The sequence below is a fragment of the Macrosteles quadrilineatus genome, unplaced genomic scaffold, assembly GCF_028750875.1.
Source record: "Macrosteles quadrilineatus isolate MER2022 unplaced genomic scaffold, UCM_ALF_1.0 Scaffold_3__2_contigs__length_128488019, whole genome shotgun sequence".
NCBI lineage: Eukaryota > Metazoa > Arthropoda > Insecta > Hemiptera > Cicadellidae > Macrosteles > Macrosteles quadrilineatus.
In genome coordinates, this window is record NW_026542596.1 from 96,211,458 (window position 1) to 96,232,189 (window position 20,732).

The 20,732-nt window shown below is 36.3% G+C and overlaps 1 protein-coding gene across 3 annotated transcripts in view; it reads left to right on the forward strand.

The window, feature by feature from the left end:
* The window catches only part of LOC128989759 (uncharacterized), a 40,007-nt gene that overhangs the window by 3,054 nt on the left and 16,221 nt on the right, over positions 1-20,732 (forward strand). For 2 of the 3 annotated variants that reach the window (XM_054411795.1, XM_054411794.1), the window contains exon 2: positions 12,934-13,018. In XM_054411795.1, coding sequence (XP_054267770.1) covers positions 12,947-13,018 — 72 coding nt within the window. In that variant the 5' untranslated portion in view covers positions 12,934-12,946. Of the gene's footprint in view, positions 1-12,497; positions 12,517-12,933; positions 13,019-20,732 lie in introns of those variants that run through there. The other variant, XM_054411796.1, reaches the window with a different exon arrangement.

The following is a 20,732-nucleotide window of genomic DNA, read 5'->3' on the forward strand; positions in this document are numbered from 1 at the left end:
TGTGTACTATGGATTTTGACAGCAAGAAACTCTGGAGTGAGTGGTTTTCATACAAATGCACTTAAGTCGATTGCGAGCTAACTATTTCTTGTAGTGGTCTATGATAAGACTTATGTAATTAAGGATTTAGTGAAGCTAGCTGTTAAGGCAATAAACGCTCTCTCCTAGAGAAACTTGCCAAATCAAGGGTTGTAAAGCGAATTCACGAGGCAAAGGATTACTTCGTGGATTTGTTTACATATTTTTGTAACAATGCGTAATCGCAATTGCAATATTAAGTTGCAAATAAGCATTTTTGGGTAACCAGACATTTTTCAAAACTGTTAGTAAAACTTTGTTACAAAGGATATAATTTAGAAGCATACAGTATAATCGTGAAGAACTCGTTTTGGATTCAATCACCTACCATTAGTGCTATTGTGTTCACAACCATTTAAATATTGAATTTAATTATTACTTAATAAACTATAAATATTGAATTAGAATTCTATACAGTTTGCTCTATTTTTTCCGATAACTATGCATCGTCAGCACGACAGTGTTAGCTCGCTAAGTGATAGCGGACTGGAGTCAACGACCGAACCTTCTTATCACTCAGTGCTCTTATCAGTGAAGTAACGACTAGAGAGTGCCGAATTACGTTTTGATAAGAGCTTGACAAAGATAACGCGTCATAGGTTAGGTCAGGGATTCCCGCTTATCAGTGTGGGCAAAACGGAGAAAGTACGCGATAACTTTTGATAAGTAAAAAGTGCAAGTGTTTGTTTAACGACCGCAGTAAAAGCGATAATAATAAATTTTATGCTTTACATATACTTTATGTTATGTTTTAAATATTTTATCATTAGTTTTTTTTACCCCACTTTATAAGTATTATGTGTTTATGGTGTTATAGCATCTTAGTGCAGCGCTAAATTAAATTCTAAATATTTATTTTGATTTATTTTCTCTTGCTTCTAGTAATAAATTTTAATAGAATTTTAGTAGTTAAACATCATGAATGTAAATATCTTAGTTCCCTGTTTAAAGGTGGTTTACCCGTTCAAAGAGTAGTATTCAACATATTATTTAACAATTGAGAACATTTTCCGTTAACTACCACTACATAAGCAATATGTAACTACATACAATCTAAGGTTTAGGTTATACACCGGTTCTAACTAACCTAACCCAACTTAAAATAATCCAACCCTGAACAAGATTTGTAAATAACATGTAACATTCCGACTTGTAAAATAGTGAATCGACGGGAAAAGTCCATGATTTCATATTTTCATGCTTGTGTTATTTTTGTCCATGCAGAAGGTGCTTCTAAATGGGTAATTAATTAAAAAATAACACGATACAATATTCATTAGGCCTATGTATCATTAGTATATAATACGATTTACTAATTGTTTACCATTCATTGGTTATATTTTTCTAATCGTACAAAAATGCTATTTATATTTATACGTTATTTCATCCTTAAGTTCAATCATTATTGTTTAATTTGTTAAATAAACTGTCTGTGATGTTAACAATTGCAATTTTTGTACTACAACACATAGTATTGTGTTGTAGTATACATAGTAAATTAGGTCATACTTGTAGTGAGTAATCAGATGTACATCTATCAGATTATATGCGGGTGCGATAGTCCATTTACATTGTTAAAGGAACTTTTGGATTTTAATTTTGAAACATTGGTGAAATATATCGAAATAAGACTGAAATGACTGTTTATACATTTGGTGATTATCTAATGTATTTAGTTATAATTATTAGTGTGTTAATTTTCTGCATTTTGGCTAGTTACTATTAATTAGTCGTACATTCATTTTCTATTTAAAAACAACGTATGGACTTATTTTTGGTCAGTCGGGTAACATACAGTATTATGTGGAATATGCAAAGGAAATAAATTAACACGTCTTTTTATGGTAATGAATACAACTTGATCTCCAATTTCAATTATGCCGTGGTTTTCAAATATAATATGTAAACATTATTACATGTTACTAAACATATTCAGTAGCTATAACTATAAATAAATATTTCTTATGACACAGAATACATCTAAAGGAAATGTATTATATAAGTGGTGCGTGACCATAAAATTACAATTTACACACCAACGGCCTTTCGTAGTTAGTTGAGACGAAATCTTAAAACCATGTACAAAATGTAAAACCATGCTCTACCAATAAAGCGGTATTGTCTTACAACAATCTATCTTACAAAAATAAATAATTTCAATTTGTAATTTCAATTTTTTATGTCATAAGAGGATAGTACGAGCTTTAATACTTGAAATGTGATCGAAACAGATGTACGAGTATAGTTCATTGATAGACTGGCTGTAGGGACGATGAATGTAAATGTATACGCTTTCTCTGAGGAAAGTGGCACATGTGTGCTCGACACACATCAGGACTTGTAGAGACACTATAGACAGCCGTGACCGTCTCTAGTCTTTAGTCTGTAGTCTGTAGTGTCTCTCTGTAGAGCAGATCGGAACCCTCAATATACTCAATACTGAAAACCACCTATACCATCTCTATTACTTTATGCTGGAGACTACCTGAGTCCTAGACCTGATCCAGCCGTGAATTGTCATAACCAAGTATATTTTGCTAGTTTCTAACTGGCTGGCTAGGTTATGTGTTAAAGTACTCGCCTAGCAATCAAAAGGTTCGCCGGATCGATAATCTTCTTCTTCGTGACGATCCAATCCAGTGAGCTGAACCCCTACTGGACTGAGGCTGTTTGAGGCCTCTTCGAGAAAAGTCAATAGCTTATTGATGGTTAGAAAATAGATCCAGCTGTCCCTGATCATCGGACATTAAATGATCCTGATTATATAAACAGCTGATCTTGGTCCAGCCATACAGATCATCTTACTCCATCCTACTCGTATTTGGGTTAAATGGTTAAATACGCACCTTGCTGGCGTTCCCATCTCAATTAGTAATGATAATGACAATATCTAGTCTCTTGGTTGAACTCTTTTTACATGCGTTCATCATTCATGGAAGGTGTAGAACCTGGTATTTAAGTACTGTAAAATGGTGCGTACATGCAATGCATGGGTTCTAGCGAGTATGTTTTATCTATGGTTCTAGTGTATGGTCTCCTTAGTTATGCTTCCATCCACATTTTGTCTTTTAGAGACGACCGTAGCCGTTTTGGCAGTATCTATCCCACATACAGCCTGATTCTGTATGAGTCAATCTGTATAGGTTATGGTACCTAATCAGTGAAATTGTTCGTACACATAGGGACTATAAAAAATCCATTGATAGCTATAACCGGTTTTTATTGTCCCTTCTTCATTTTTGTCTCTTAGTGAAATGCTCTTGATGATTTGTAAATTCTTCAATCACAATAAACCTTTAAATACAGCCGTGACCACATAATCTGCAACCGTCTGTATCTCTGTCGATAGTGTTTGGTATCCTTCTGATTAAAAAAATAATAATTACTTCTGGGGTAAAAACCCAGACCGTTTTTGTCAATATGAATCTTCATCTGGGCTATGTAAAGTTTCTTGCCTAATGCTTCTTGGTGGTATTGCTTGCACAAGCATACTGAACGTAACCAGGACTTTTAGAGATAACAGAAGAGTGAGTCGAATCGTATCTAACAAGTCTTTCATATCATCTATAGTTGTAGATATCAGATATCATCAATGGCTGTGCAAAATTATATGTAAATATTACGTCAAAACTATGACTTAGAAAACACGTGACCGGTGCTGTTGGTGTCTATTATTTGTTCTTATCCAATAGTATAAAACTGTGAGAAATGTATTAATGTAGGCTATGTAAAGCACAATGTCTTAAGAGACAACCGCCTCTTCTCACTATTTCATGTCCTAATTTTAAATGGAGGGGGTTGTCCCATCAAACTGGAGTTACATTAGGCATTAGGTAAAAAGTGAAGGTTAGTATTCCTATTATAAATATTTATCCAACACTTACCTATCTGACCTATTACCATTGGCTTTATCTACTTATCTTATTTGCACATTTGAAAATAAATAATTATCAATTCCCTGTGTTTTTTAAGACATTCGTACATTTCTCGTTGTTTATTGAGAACATTCCAAACCTTGGGGTTATTTCTATTTAACGCCTTATGTTATATAGCGTGTTACATTGATGATAGTTCAATGAATGGCATATGACTTTTTTATAGTTCCACATTTTTATTCAAGTGATTGCACAACAATAGACTATTAATAAACAACAATTGAAATAAATTACGTTCAGATGATGTAAGGCAACATTAATATTTGTGTTTGGAAACGATTTTTTCATGTTTGTAACTGATAATTATTGTGGTTTTGCAGTTTTAATGTATAAAATGTTTCATATCTAGTTTATATATTTGACTATTAAAAAGTATTGACAAAAAATTCTAAAAATGTCTTGGACTCAACATTTTGACGATATAAAACACTATCAAACACGCCTTTTACACATAAGATACAATTAAATAACAAATTTCTTTGTTAATTTTTTTGTAATAGGCTTTAATTTAGTAACTGGGGTTATGAGAAGATCGGTTATGAGAAGTAATCGGTGTTCATCTGCATGAGTTCAATGAGTTTTTAAATATAAGTTTTGCTGGTAAGTACAATGATATTTAAAAGTTTCTGATATTAACATTACTATAATAATCATTTCTCTTTCGTCGTAACGTAAAAACAACAAGTTTGGAAATAAAAAATCAAAGTTCATATCCGTCCAGTTTTTACCTTAAACAAAATGAGTATTTCAATCTGAACCACCACTTGGGTAGTTCTATAAGTGTACGCTGTATTAAATGTAGTATCAATACTGTAAAATGAAATTAATTTATTCAAAAAGGCAATATTTACAATTTTACCTCGTTATTGTAAAGTCATAGATGGTATGAGCAAGTATCTTAGGTAAAGGATCCTGCGTATTCAATAGTTTCTGTGATTTTTAAGTAGACAAAACTACTAGAGCCTTATCATTATTCCAAATGCCAAAACAACCACAGTCAAAACAAGCTTTTAAATTGTTTTCGAGCGTTTGCCGTTTTTGAGAAAAATTTATTCTACGAAACTAACAACAAAGACTGTTTGGGGAAAGCAAAAATTCTGAAACCTATCAAATTAGTTCATTATATATGTATCAATATTGTATTTAAGTTAGATGAAGTTCTGACCTTTAGGTTATATTGTGCGAATTTTCAAAGCCATAAGATGGTTTCTGATACTCTAATAACAGGGTTTTATTATCTTCTGACTGTCATAAAATAATTTCGAAAAGGGCTAAAGTTTTTACAGGAATACTTAGAATAAAACAACGGAAATTTAGATATACTGTACTCCGTGTATTTCTGAGTAGTTTGGCTACTTTGAGTGTCTAAACTTCTTTCCTCGACAGTACCTAGTTGATTCGGTATGAATTTTCTGGACTAGTTTTACAAGGACTAATTGGCTGGGTGGCCAAGTGGTTATAGTGCTCACCTGAAAATCAAAAGGCCACTGGTTCGATCCTGAGAAAAGTCAGTAACTTTATCACTTTTCGAAAAAGAACATAGCTACCCTGGCCATTGGGTTCTAAATAAGGGATCCTGGCTAACTCAAAGTTAATTTAGTTTGGTAAAAAGCTACAAAATCATCTTAGTCAAACCACACTACGTCTATCTACACACACATCTACACTGCACTGTCTATCTACACTGCGTCTTTATATACGCATACTTTACTAATATTCGCGATAAAATATAACACACAGTCTGGCCCCATGTCAAACGATAATAATAATAATTAAATTGTTCGATGGGAACAAATATCATAGGAAAGGTTTAAAAACGAGGCTATCTAGCCCTTTAACAGAAAGTGTTCCTAATCCGTTACACGCAAAGTGCCAAACATTATTTACTTTCATCTTATAATTTTACTGTTGCCATAGCTTGGTAAGAATAATATTCGTGTGGGGTGGATGATAACCTGTAGTTTCATTACTGAAATCAAGAGCAAATAATATTTTAACGCTAACAATACGTTTCCAACCAAATAAACACATATTAACACCTCGACATCACAAATTGGGACACCCAGCCTGTGGTTCATTACAAAGTATAAAACGCAACTTTGCATGTTCCGTCCTGTTAACATTCCCGACTCATCTTCATCTTATTGGCCATCAGCCAATCGACAATGCTAATCGATTCTTCGCATGATTGGCTTTCTCCGTACAACCTTGGGCCATCAACTCGTGTCCCAGCTGTCCCAGTGACTAGAGAGTGTTTCACGCGAGTCGGATTACAGAAAAAAAACTTATGCCTAACAATATTGAACAAGTTGAAAAAAAATTGGACTATTACTAATTATTGTTTTGGTTCTTCAATTCTAATAAAATATATAACTCCCTTTTTAGAGGTACGTATGTACTGGAATTGCCAGTTCATGTTTCAAGTCTTGTTTGAAAAATGTACATTAAAAGGATTTTGCCAGTCGAGTGGTTAGCGTGTGGGAATTCTGGCCTGAAGGCACATGTTCAAATCTTGTCTATCTCCAACTAAAGTTAGAGAATTATAAAGTAATCTTAATGCAAATAGTTCATAGTTAAATAAATAATTAGTCTTAACATGTTTACTAGAGAAAATCAATAAACATAATTAATTACATGTGAGAATTACATTCGTCTACATGCGATCGCTGTTTGTTATTTTACTCGCCTCTGTAATGAAGGATTTTCATTCATTCATCCTGAATGAACCCTTGAGAAATTTTAGATTTTTTTTGCATTAGGCCTAACTATTTACGTAGGTCCAATAATTAAGAATTTCATTCAATTGTATCAAGACTTGTAACTTCCAATTTCAAAACTGTCAATAGTGACTCTGTCTGTTTCTAAAACATTATTTTTAAGATCGAGTTTAACTGAACACGTCTTTAGAACCTTTAAACAATATAGCATAGTTCATCCTGTCGTTTCAAAATGCTACCGTCTTCTTTTAGATCCGGGTCTATGAATGACCGTCAAAGACTTTATATCAGTCCCCTCAGATAAAGTATTTTAGGAAGAAACTTTATCAGTCACTGCAGGGCCAGGGCTGTAGGAAGACTTTATTTCAGTCGCTGCAGAGCCATGAACCAAGGAAGACTTTCTGTCAGTGGCTGCAAGGCCAGTACTCCAGGAGGACTTTATACTCTGTACCAATTTCTGCATGGACAGAAATTGAGGAAGTCTCTATATGAGTTTCTGCAAGGCCAGGAACCAAGGATGACTTTACGTCAGTGGCTGCAAGGCCAGTAGGCCGAGGAACCAAAAAGACTTTATGTCAGTGGTCCAGGAGGTCTTTATACCAGTTTCTGCATAGCCAGAAATTGAGGAAGTCTTTATATAAGTTTCTGCAAGGCCAGGACTTGAGGAAGACTTTGCATCGGCCATTGAAGGGCCAGAAATTGAGGAAGACTTTGCATCGGCCGTTGAAGGACCAGGACTCGAGGCAGATTGTATATCAGTCGCGGAAGAGCTGGACCCAAAGAATACTTTCAGCCAGTTTTTGCAGGGTCAGCTCTCGAGGCAAACTTTATATCAGTTGCTGTAGGGCCAGGACTCGAGGAAGACGTTGTATCAGTCACCGCAGGATCGCAGGTTGTTAACTAAAAGCGAATGTTGACGTTCAGGAGCGGTTGCCGGATACACCGGCAGAACGGGGTTAATGAAAGACCCGACCCACAGCCGGCGGCCGGCCGCTTCAAACTTTGTAGAAAGTAACTCCGTCAATTTACATGTTGATGAATTATTGGAAAGTGGATCCATAAACAGAGCCTGTAAAATATTTATAACCTTGTGACGATGTGTGGGTGAAGGTGTCGGGTCGGTACTTTGCAGGACGGTACAGTAGTAGAGAGGGACAAACGTTGAGGGAAAGAACGAGTGAAACGCTGCGAGTACATAATGATCCATAACAAGGTGTTAACAAGTGATTTTAGGCATCTCGGTAGGTGACCAAAACATATTTTAGGCCAGAGCTCTTTAGCTACACAATAAAATTTCCATTATTTCAATGTTAGTGATATAGGTATATGAAATGCAGGTAAATTTTAGTCCGGCAAGTTCTGTGTGTTAATGAATGTTCAATTTGACAATGTCAGATCCATACGTACTTGATTCGGTGCAAATAGATTTGTAAAATGTCCTACCCTCTAGGGATTTCAGAGACTTAATGTAAACTTGGCGTTTTCTGACTATTGAAGAAGGTAATGGGAATGACTACACTTTTGTTGAAAGCAATATCTAGTTTTGTAGAGACCTCAAGTGATAGGTCCTTTCTAATTGCCAATGAACGCACAATCTCTCACGTACTCTCACAATTGGGCTTCTCCTATGCCGTTATTGGCGACCTTTACATTTTAATCAACCGTGTTATTACTTCGATTAAACTATAAACGAAGCCAATGAATATTCTTTGTCAAAAATCTTCACACAGAAAACCAGTTAAAGGATAGAGGTTAGTGGTAATTTCTGTAAATAGTTTTACAAATGGCTCGGAAAATAAGTTTTAACATGTTTAGAGAATAGTTTACTCATTTAACGAAACGTCATTATGTATGGATAATTGTGTCGCGGAAGAGCTTAAAATGTCTGTACTGAATTAAATTAATTGGCTATCCTTATTAGGAGATTTGTTTGTTTACAAACTTTGTCGTATTTTTTATATAGGCTACTCAGTGCACCAATCATTACTTCAAATTAGCTTTGGTATAAAACAGATCTACAATGACAGACTATAAGTATACCTAAGTGGCAATACATGCTGCTAAAAGCCGTCTAAATTGTTCAGTGCATTATTACCAATTAATTCCTTCGCAAATGGTTACGAAATTATTAGCTCGTGAACATTATGTGAAGCACTAAGCCACTTTAAGGACTTAGAACTTCATGAATAGTCGGAGTAATCATATCGAGTCCCCCCTAAGTCTTAATATGAAAAAGATGATCACTAGGAATGCTTTCATAGTAGTGAAAGCCAGTTGGGCGGAGCGTTCAAGATTCATGGTTACGTCAATTTAACTTACCGGTTTGTATCAGAACTATCAATATCTATTACAAGTTTCATAAGTAAAGGTGTGGACATAAGATAGGCCTACATATTATCCTTTGTATCGGTATGTTCTCACTACAAAGCCTTAAATCGTTTTCAATCCCAAATAACCCGCAAGTCATGCCTTCTTTATATTAACCCTCGAATTATATTAAAATTTACATAACTCCGACGACATTAACAACGTTCCTTTTACATAATAAAAGACTCATTGAAAAGAAGGGAAGTCAGATGAGTTTTAATTAGACATGCTTCGAAAACAAGGAAAGAGAAAGTAAAGAGGCTCGCGCATGACTATTGTCTGTCATAACGAGCAGTTGACAATGTGCTGAGCAATGAGCATGCGTAGTGCGTAGCGGGCGGCGCCGAGCAACAGGAAGACATGTAGGTCGGTGCTCCAGTATTGTGCCTTATCAGACAGTGAAAGTGACGCTGATAACGACAACAATGAGTAAATGGCGGCAATCCCATTGTTGCGGTGAAAGCTGGCGGCTCGCAGCTCGCGTCTTGATCTCAGATACAGATAGAATTCGTATCGCTCTCTTCCCAACTATTCTCCACGTTTCTTTAATCCGGCGACAGATATCTGACCCACATACTCCACAACTCGTGTTTCCTTTCGTGCACGGACGTGCAACACGCTGTGCATCTCCCTCGCTACTTGGAACTCGAAACTCGCCGATCACTTGCTACTCGGAACTCGAAACTCGCTTAGCAAAGTACTTGGAACTCGTAACGTTTCCGATGGTTTGTAGACAAGGTTATTTCAAAACTTTGGAGGATTTTATTTTAGACGCCACATACTGGTTATTGTGGTTGTCGTTGATAATTATGAACCCAGCTGTCGTTAATGTTAGGACTTTTAATAAATGGCCCTGGATGGAGAAGCATCTTACCTTAGTCAGTACTAAGCTCCACGACCCCAAGGCATTACGCCCTCATATTTCATTTATTTTTGAGTAAAACATAAGCTGCCCTAACAGTGATGTATTACCTTAGATTATATCCTATCTTGATTGGTGACATGGCGAGATTGATTAGAGTGCTCACCAAAAGTTGCCGGTCTGATCCTTATAACAGCTCCAGCATTTTGTGGTGGTTTAAGACTAAGCACAACTATCATTCATCATTAATGAAGCAAATCGTCCTTACTAAATGCATTCTTGAAATCAGTTACAAAGATATGAACTTATTAATTCAGAACCCACCCTTGCTTACTGTACCTTGATTTATCAGCATCGTAGCCAACCAGTCAATTTATTCTCTTTTAAGTAAAATCATACTATTCGGATTCGGATACATCATCAGAAAGATACCTCTCCTGGCTCAACTATCCCGACTAAAAGAGATGCCAGTTACACAATAAATTTGATAACATACGAATAAATACATAAATAAATTAACACATGTTATATCATACGAGCAGAGGTCCAAAAGAAATTTAACCATCTTTGTAGTTTAAATAATTATTGCTATTATCTTCAGTATAATGTACATTTTTATACCTACAAATTATTTTGGCTGGTAAAATTTTGGTGATATTCAGGAAATTGGTTAAACATAAAATAATAATTTCAAGAAAGATAGTGGAAAGATAATGTCAATCACGTCTTAATGTGTAAGCAACATTGATTACTATGGACATGAATAAAAGTAAATGGGAATATTCATATCTCAACACAGTGAAAGTTGCTGATGAAAGGCTCGGGGTAGTAATCAAATTCATGTTATTGTTGCATTTAATTGAGGGTGCAACCTGGCCGAAATTGCACATTATCTCAACAAACCAAGTAAATGCTGATGGAAACAGTTTCTTCAGCGTGTAACAAGTAGACATGTTCATTTCACGGAGATGTCGGATGCGTGCAGCGTGTAGAACGCGTCGTAGAAAGTCCGTTGCTACTCAAGGTCAGAGAGCCGGATGCAGCAGTCGGGCAGAACTGGAGAAAGTTGAGCCCACCATCTGTCTTCCGGTGGTCCCCACAAAACAAACCCCTCCGTACACTTGACTGAGTCCGCGCCCGCGGGAAATGAAGAAAAACTGGCGGGAACCTTGGCTAGGCGAATGCCATTACCTTTCTCCGTGACGCCGGCGCCGACACTTGTGATCGTTGTAACTTAACTCAAACTCGTACGGTTCTGAATGTAAATTCAAATGCATTGTATGTGGCTGTACAACTGAGATTGTTCTTTTGAGGGGAGTATGGATGTTGTGGATCTCACACGATACACAATCTACTATATTGATTCAAATGCATGTGCACAGGACGTAGTTTCAATTATCACTTTTAGTACAGTAGCTCGATCGAAGTTTAACCGATCATGAGCCAATTTGTATTAGCTATAGAAAACTATAAATGGACATCACTCTAACATAGCTATCAAGCCTTAATATTTCAATATGCCAAGAGACATCTATCATACTACCTTCATAATCCAACCAACCCCTTTTCGAAAGACTACCTTTCCCTAAACAGTTAAATAATCGTATGCTACGACATTACCTGAAATTAAAGTTTTGTAAACATCAAAACAAAACTGTTGAGTTTGTCGATTTCTTGCTTGCATATCATTGTGGTTTCAAGTATAGATGATCTCACCCCACAACAGTCTTCAATCGATTCATTTACCCGCACATAACACACACTTATATAATCACAAGGTAGAGGCAGATCAGCAAACACTTTCCAATCAGCATTATAGGGTTTGATTTTACAGTAGTTTGATGTAATCTGTCGTCTGTCTCTTCTTGAAGAAAACTTCCTGCTATGCAGCAAATGGATGAATGCTCAAGCATATAGATGTATGCATGCAATGTTGTAAATCATTTCAACCCTTATTCACAAATGAAAATAATCAAGATATTTTGATACTTTGTCATCATTCCTAGTAAATTTTGCCTGCAACCGAATCTTGATACAGTTTTGTTTTGGCGTAGCGGGTGGACAGGTTGATGATATCTGGGTCATCAAGAGACACATGGTCACGTAACCTAACCCGGGTGGGAGGGGCGTAACCCTAGATGTCACTCGAGTCCACCTTTGTCTAGCAAGGCTTGTATGTGGTGCCGTGGTGGTGGTTGTGATCAAGGAAGGGGTGAAAGTCGGCCATGCGAGATAGTCTGTGGGTCAGTAGGATGATTCTCTTCTCCTGAGTTGCTGGTGTCACTTTCCAACGCTTGCTACATTTATTGGCCCAGCCACCTGCCCGATGGGACGCCACTTTCCAACCACTCCTTCCTTATGGAGATCGTGCTCGGTACAACCTGATAATCGTGGATGGCGTGGAAAGTTGAATTCGATTAGTGTTCTCGATCTCCGTTCCAAAACGGTGGGACAGGTTAGGGTTGTGCCTGTGTATGGAGTCTGGCTGAGATAGTGCGACGAATGGGACAACCACGTTGTTTATAGTTTGTAATATGATATTTATACCTATAAACAAGTAAGGTTACATTTTTGATTGTTGAAAAACAATTATAGCAGGCATAGCTTTATGTAACTCTAGGTATGTGAAGTGATGTACTTACCAACTAAAGTCCTTTTACAAGAAAAATTTGAATCCCTGAAAAAAAAGGAAACCCATAAGTCTCATCATAGATAGGTACACAAGAACATACTCTTTGTATGGTGTCATGTACTATAATTGAATTGTGATTAGCTTTAATTAATCGTTTGGCTCAGAACTTGTATTTACAATTACTGAACCAAAGCCTCATATATCTCTAGGATTCTATCACTAGATTTAGTTTGTTATCATGTCCGGAAGAAGAAGCTACGATATCCCAAGGTGTGGAGTGATGCAGTGGACATGTGTGACATGGTAACGGTTTATGATAACTAATCGTATCTCCTGTTACAGATAGAGTGACCGAATGAGGATCAGTATGTCGTCCCAGCCGGGGCGCCTGGCGTCCATCTGCCTTGCTGTCCTCGCTCTCCTGCAGGTAAATACCCACAAAACCTACCATGTTCATATTTAACCTACCATGTAGGGCCTACATTCCCACGATACTCCGGGAAAATGGTTTTAATGTCAATTTCATATAACTTCAAAAATATATTTATAACTAGTGTCCCTGTTGCTCGAAATCGAGCAATTTCTAAGTATTTCAGGCATTATTTTAAAACAAATAACAGTTATAATTTTTGATGACTTTAAAAGATTCGACTCAAATATTATGGAATACTCAAGATGTACATAACAGATCGATATAATCAACATTTTTTGTAAAAATATCTTATCATTTTTCAGAAGCAGATTTTTTAGTGTTTTCTACATATAGCCTTACTCAAAGCCACATTAGGTTGTCCATAATAACGATTATATATAAAAAAAACACACATTATTTCAATTTCTTCTCCTTGGTGGTGTTTTATGACTTTTATGTTTCCATAGTTTGCTAATCGGCTCTTTCAATGATTACTAAGAAATGCAGCACAGTGTTAATTCAGTTTATTTTTAGTATAACCATTTATCCAGGCTCTCTCGTTTTTTTCCGTTGTAATATTTACGCCAACCCAAATTCAAATAGTAACTATTTCATTTCAACCAAGTAAGTAAATGTTTGTAGCAAACTAACCGTTAAATTAGCAAACTTATTGACTGTGTTTACAATTAACATATGCCCTTCTTCTCACTTTAAATTTCTGACAACAGCTGGAGTTTCATAACAATATTTGTTTCCCATGTTAATCTTATGGAGAAATACAAAACTTTAAAGGGCTCCAGGGCCTCACCCTCTAATTATTTCCCTAAAAAGAAAGTTTCCTGCACAACTTCACGGTACGCTCTTTCCAATGACACCAAGAACATGTAAATTGGTTTCGTAGTTTCGGAGGAGTAATTGTCACAAAAATCCTGCTTGCGTATTAAATAAGTATAGATTATCGTGGATTTTGATTAATAATGCCCTATGTCTCCTTGGCTTGGCACCCTTGTGCTCTGAAGGTAGTTTAGGAAGATTTTATCCTAAATCGATAGCTGTCTTATTTTCTCAAAGTATTGTCTAAACCAATAGGAAACTCACTGCAATCGTAAATTCTTCATCTAGAGAACAATCCCAATAGTAAGAGACGTGACATTTAAAATATTTAAATTTGTAAAGCGAAGCAATTTTAATAGGGACATAATGATACTGAATTGCTTAGAGCGTCATAATCTGGCAATCCAACTTAATGACAGTTTTTAGATAAGGAACGAAAGTTTCGCTTGGAAAATTCAAATCCTTATAAAACCCTTTGAGACGGTAAAAAATACAGTGAATATAATTTGAATTAAGTTTAAGTATACTGGGAAACTATTTCAACACCAATCTATAAGACCGAACAAATTATACGGGTATTTGATAATACATGGGATTCCACGGAGAACCCCCTGACCACATTTTATTTCTACACACACTCATGATATCTTACAACCCCAACTACATGACAATACTCCCAAGATAATCAAGTCGTTGATCTCTTACAAATCATCTCCAGATGTGTTTGCAAGGAGTCACAAACACTCTGACATAAAACTGTTAGCATTCTACGAGTCGGACCCCCGGAGCGCGCTGCAGGTGCTCGCAACACTTTCCAACACTTGGCCCCTCACCTCTCAGATGTGGGCTAATCACGAGCCTCGCCGCCCCAGGGCCACTTTCTGTTGTTTGCCATCGTGAACATCGTTTGTTAACTCAATCACTTATTCATACACGACGAGCACACGTTGATCAATCGGCGTGTCAATATGGGAACTTTCCGCTCAGATGAAATTTCACGATGGCCAAATCTACGTTCTAGTTCTTGGACAGGTAAACTATCGAGTAGGCAGTTGAGTTTGAGCACTTTGATTCTGTAGATCCTTTACACCCGTGGCATTTTACTGTAGTATTTCTGTGAAGAGTGATAGAATTTTATTTGACATGAAGGTTTTCTTCTGACGGCCATCTCAGTTTGAATTTATCGATGTAGACTGAGGACTTTGTGGTATGGACAGCATTTTGTTGTACGCGTAAAACCAGATTAATTGGGTATGGTTGAAATAGAGTGAACCATAGTGGGTGGATGAGTTGAGATAGTGAGTGTCCAAGTAGTCTTGAAACCCCGTTAGGTTCAATTAAAAGCAAGTAACCCATTTATCAACTTTGCGATTGCCGTGGATAATGTGTTTATTTTTTCAGCATTAGTTTAATAGCCTAGTAAAATAATAATAAATAGTAATAATAATTAATAATTAGAAATTGAGCAGAGCGAAACGAAGCTCTTTGAGATCGGCTTCAACGCAAACTTTCTAACACTCAATAACGGCTAAACATATTAGAGTCAAACTTACCAAGGTTGTTGCGACAAATATTTGGAAGGTTTGAGATTAAACAATTGCAGTGTTGATAATCTATATATATAAGGCAAAGCCCTCACTGACTCACTCACTCACTCACTCACTCATCACTAATTCTCGCACTTCCCATTTACCTAGGAGGCTGAAATTCGGTACACCGATTCTTTGGGCATTAAATAGGAAAAATAAGTAGCTTTTATTCTGATCGGGCTTCCGGGCTCCGCCCCAGTGGCTCTGGAGTTTCCAATGTTAACCTTATGCTTTTTCATATTTAAAAGGAATTTATAATGAATCTTAACAGCTGTTTCAATTAAACAAGTTGGATCTGTTCTGGGATGTTCAATAGCATTAAAGTTACAAGGATTACCAACAGGGACAGCACTATAATTTTTTTTTTCATTTATGACAACAGCTAATTTGCAACCAAAAGCTGAGGGAGCGTAGCGAACGAACTTTAACCTGGAGGCGAGTTAGTTTAGCGAACGAATTTCAATCAGAACGTAATTGAGCCATGCGAATACTTATGAAGTTAAACGGGGCCAAGCCCGCGGGTACAGCTAGTGCCTATATAATTTTAAAGTATCTTTAAGTTTTTAAATTTTAAACATTGGTCTCATTAGTTGCTATGGTGGTGACAAAATAACGTCGGTAATGTAAACAAAAATCATAGCGTTAGCATATGCTTAAAGTCAAGCAAATATACGACCTAAACACAGTGCAAAGGAAAAAATTCGGATGATTACCACTAATAAAATAATACAGAGAAAGTTTTACACACCATTTGGAAACTACCACTGATCGATAGACACAGTATTTTACAGATTTTACTTATGTAACGCTAATATAAATTAGGTTATAACAAATTATATTTATCTGATGTGATTGGGAATTAAAACAGCTATTTGAATCAGCAGTTTTAAATAACTAGGTATTCTGAAATCAATATTTTCATATAAATAGGCCATTATAAACATGTAGTCTTACTATTTACTTTAAACAGTACAAGAAAACTTCTTATCCTATTGCAAAATTTAGACCCTATTTAATAATTAGTAAATAGTAAGTAATACTCCTAGTAAAATATGTTAAGACCTTCTTATATGACAAAATTCCATACACGTCTTGATCTGTTATCTTTTGTTATGTATTGTAACTATAATAATTTCTCCCCCATCCGTACATCATACAAATAGTTTTCTCATAGTAAAACCCAAGTAAACAAGTTTAAATTACACATCAAATTGAGGTTTATCAGAGTAGTTCAGAGTAGTAAATAAGGACGGCATTAATGACAACAAGTTCAGCCAGAAACAAGATCGTTGTACCAGTATTGGTCAAGGTTGTTCTTATTTTAGCCGGACCGGTCGAGGTTGCCCAAGTGTTTCCGTCAATGCGCATATTTTCAGAGCAAGTTCCGAGTGGGGAAAGTCTCGAGTAACTTGCCAAAAGCGAAACTCGTCCAGTCCGGGTCGTGTGGGGACTGACACCCTTCCTACAACAGGGTCCTTACTGGAGATCCTATGGGAACTGAAGAGGGCTTGAAGTTTAGGTGTCTAGAGGAACGTATCAATAACTATCGGGAATGAATAACTGATCTAATAATTCGCATGTTGTGAGGACTGATTTCAAAAAAGAAATCTTTTCTTTTGCCAAGGCAATTAACTTTTTTTTTATTTTCTCTATATTTTGGAAAGAGGCCTCCTCTTTACCACATCCAGGACAGTGACGAGGGTAAAACCGTGGATAAAAACACGAAAAATTGATGACCATCAAAACAGATTACAGTTGGGTTTTGAATTGACCTAGACAGTTGAATACAAGCCAGACATAATAGTACGCAAACGTTTTCTAAAACATGTGCTCAATTGTAAAACTGTTTCCCGAATAGACAGGACAGTTTTAGCTGGTCTATTTGAAGCTCTAAAACTATCCTGTAAAGGTGTTGGGAAGAAAAAATGTACAAGCTTCATATAAAACCCGTAAACACAATTAGGCAGCTTTTGACGAGTAGGTTTTAAGAACAACTGATTAACATTTTTGATCTAAAACTAGAATCGTCTCAATACCATAAAATAACAGGAAACCCACTTCGAACGTTTTTATAGCAATAAAGATGTCGAAACAGTGGAGAATGCTGGAATCTCGAAGCCAGGGAAATGATATAACTGTATAAAACGAACTTTCAGAATCCAGAACGGATGATTTCCGGGTGCTAAACCCACTTCCAGTTCGAGTTCGGATTCGTCGGCAGATGCCAATTTTCCACCCGAGAGACATCAAGTGTCGAATTAGAGGTCTTCCGCAATCCTACGACAATTTTAGTGAAGGGCTACTTATTTACAGTATGTCCGTAGCAGTAAATAAATTGGTTTGTAAATTAGCTCGAACGGTTGCGTTAGTGGGTCACGAGGCAGTTTCAAAAGTCTTCATTGCGTTGCTTGTGGTATGTCTCTTCACAGTTATTGTGATCTCAAAGTACACGTAGCCTAACAGAATCATCGTTTCCAAACTGTTAAGTCCAATAGGTGCAAAATGGACATAACCTATCACAGTAAGGTGTTTTGTAAGCTTTTGACTCTAACTGGCCTAAAAAGAACATAACCCATCACAACCAACTATTGTATATCGTTGATCACAACCACCCACCAGGCTATTGAGCTTAACAGGCCCAAAATGGACATAACCTATCACAATAATCTTTTTCCAAAGTGTTTCGTCCGCCAGGTCCAAAGAGACACAATAACATAACACAATAACAACAATACATAACAAAACATAATAATAACAAAAACACATAAAAACTACAAATAATTAATAATTCAATGCTCTTTAACAACCACTGACAACTAAAATCCCTAGTTATTGAAGAATCATTTCTAAGAGGGGAATTAGGAAAAATTGGAGTACACTCAGATGGAAAATCGTACAGTATTGCGTATTTAGGATGACAAGAGGCGGTACAGACAGCAATGGAATGATGTTGTAGTTACACGCAGTTTGATCAACCTCTGATCAATTTAATGTATTTTGATCTTTAGGGATATTTTATTTGTAGTGCTGATGAATGAGAAGACAGCTTGGTACATAGTATTTATGATACACATCTGACCTAAGAATAATGATTCTATGTATTTTTAAACGAGGGTTACTATTCCAAGCAAAATCTTATTCCTACGACCCCTAAACTATTTCCAATAGCTCAAAAGTAAACGCTCAGTGCATGACATAGGATTCTCTAGTTTTTCATGTAACTATAGTTCTTGTAAATCATCAGTTCAGTAAGAAACTTGCTGAGCTTCTAGTTTAAAAAGTTTCCAGAGTTACTCCACTCCATATTCAGATGGCATCGCTCTGGTTTCCACCGAGTCCGTAAGTGATTGACACGGCTCCCATTGTTGTATCCGGGTTGGTTTGACGTGTCAATGAAATGGAAGCCAACTATGGATATGGTAAGCTGATGACTTACTTTCCCGATACATTTCCCACCGAGTCCCTGATCTGAGTCACTCTCCTCTACACTTTCCCCAGTCCTTGACGACACGGACCATCTTTGTCTGGACCGAGACCAATTTCCGTTTCAAGTGATTTCGTCCGAGTGGCATTTCTCGAGGGTTTTTTGCTTTTACATACCTACCGTTAGACTGGAATAGCTTGGCCTGAAAAAAGATCTGGGGTGTTGCACGTACATGAAGGAAGAGTTAGTTTTTATTATGTTTTTTGCGAAAAAAAAAATAAATAAACCTACCAGAATGTTACCCAGTATTTGTTTAAGATACTGATTCTAAAAGATAAAATGGGTCTTTTCCCAGATTGATTTTACAGTACTTTGGTCTATAACTAGTCAACTGTAGTATGCACGCCTAAAAATAGTTTTTGAAGAAATCAAAAATTGAGTTTGTCGAATCTTTGTATTGAAGAGATGATCTGGGGAAAATACTAGCTGACGCTCAAGATGCGTTATAGCATCTTCAGGTCAAGCTTTTACTAAACTATAAACAAGCAAATTCATTCTAAAGCTAGTCAATTGGTAAAATATATATTCACAGGGAAACTCGACATTTGTTGGGATATTTAAAAAAAATAAAACTGGGCAACTTTTCTAATAATAAAATTATTTTGGGAGGTACTCCATGCAATGTTTAGATGTTTATGAGATAGTGTAAGATTTTTTATGAATTTTTGGAATGAGGTAATAAATTCAGAGTTGGGTTGAACTTCAAATCGTATGTTACACGTATTTACTACGCAATAAAATAATACACAACCAATACTTCAGTCACCAAAATCTATTCGATATGATGAAATAAACCCAAACTTATATCACTGATTACCTTTCTCGGCAATCGATTTACTTAATTACTTGTCAATTATCCGTTTAAGAAGCTGTTCAGTTAGAAAATCACTTTAACGATGTATTGATGAGGGTTGGTTATGTAATGCCCAAAATTATCACCGTAGGTAAAAGTGATTTTGACAACAGCCAGGGAGAAACGAACTTGCGTACAGTGAAAGTGAGTTTACTGATTTGAGATAGGGGCGCCTCTATACAGTTACTTGTTATTAACCCGCGTACAGCATTGGTTACAACAGTTTTATTTTATCTAACAACAAAAATGTTTTGCAAGCTGTGAATATGTTGTGTAATAAATGTTTGTGTTTTGCCTGAACGGATTATAGACGTGGTTTGACATACTTTTAAACTTTACACTTGTTCATTAATTTAAGTACCAGACTGTGTTGAACAATAAAGCTCACGAGCCTATACAATAAACAAAAGGCATACGGTAGAGAAGGTGCTACAAATCTGGACATATTGAGTAAATGGAAGAAATCGGCATAGTTCCAATACGAAAATATGGCTTGCATTACACTTTTCGTCTTCCGTAACTAAGGGTTACCTGATATATAACTGAGGAAATATTGAATTATTGGATGTGTTTGCCAGCCTAGTGGTTCGGACTTCGGCTTTTACGAACGGATCTCTTCCCCTGCACACCGAGAAACATTTTTTCGACCGAATTTCCTTAAGTGTTTGTGATACCTTGATTGCACTGTCGTTTACATTAAAAATTATTGAATCGTCAGTTGATCATAACAAACATAAGATCCTCAATGCAAGTAAATGTTTCTAACCGGTTGTCTATCACAGAACACCCCCTTTTATCTAACTAACTGACTATCGGCTAACGTATTAAATTAAACGATATAGATTCTACCGAGTGGGGTTTTCAGTTAAATTCATCTTGAGTATAAATTTGTTATTAAATTAAGGATAGGAAATCCACATCAGTCAAGATCTGAAATCTAAATCGACTAGAAGTACGAAAACTAAACAA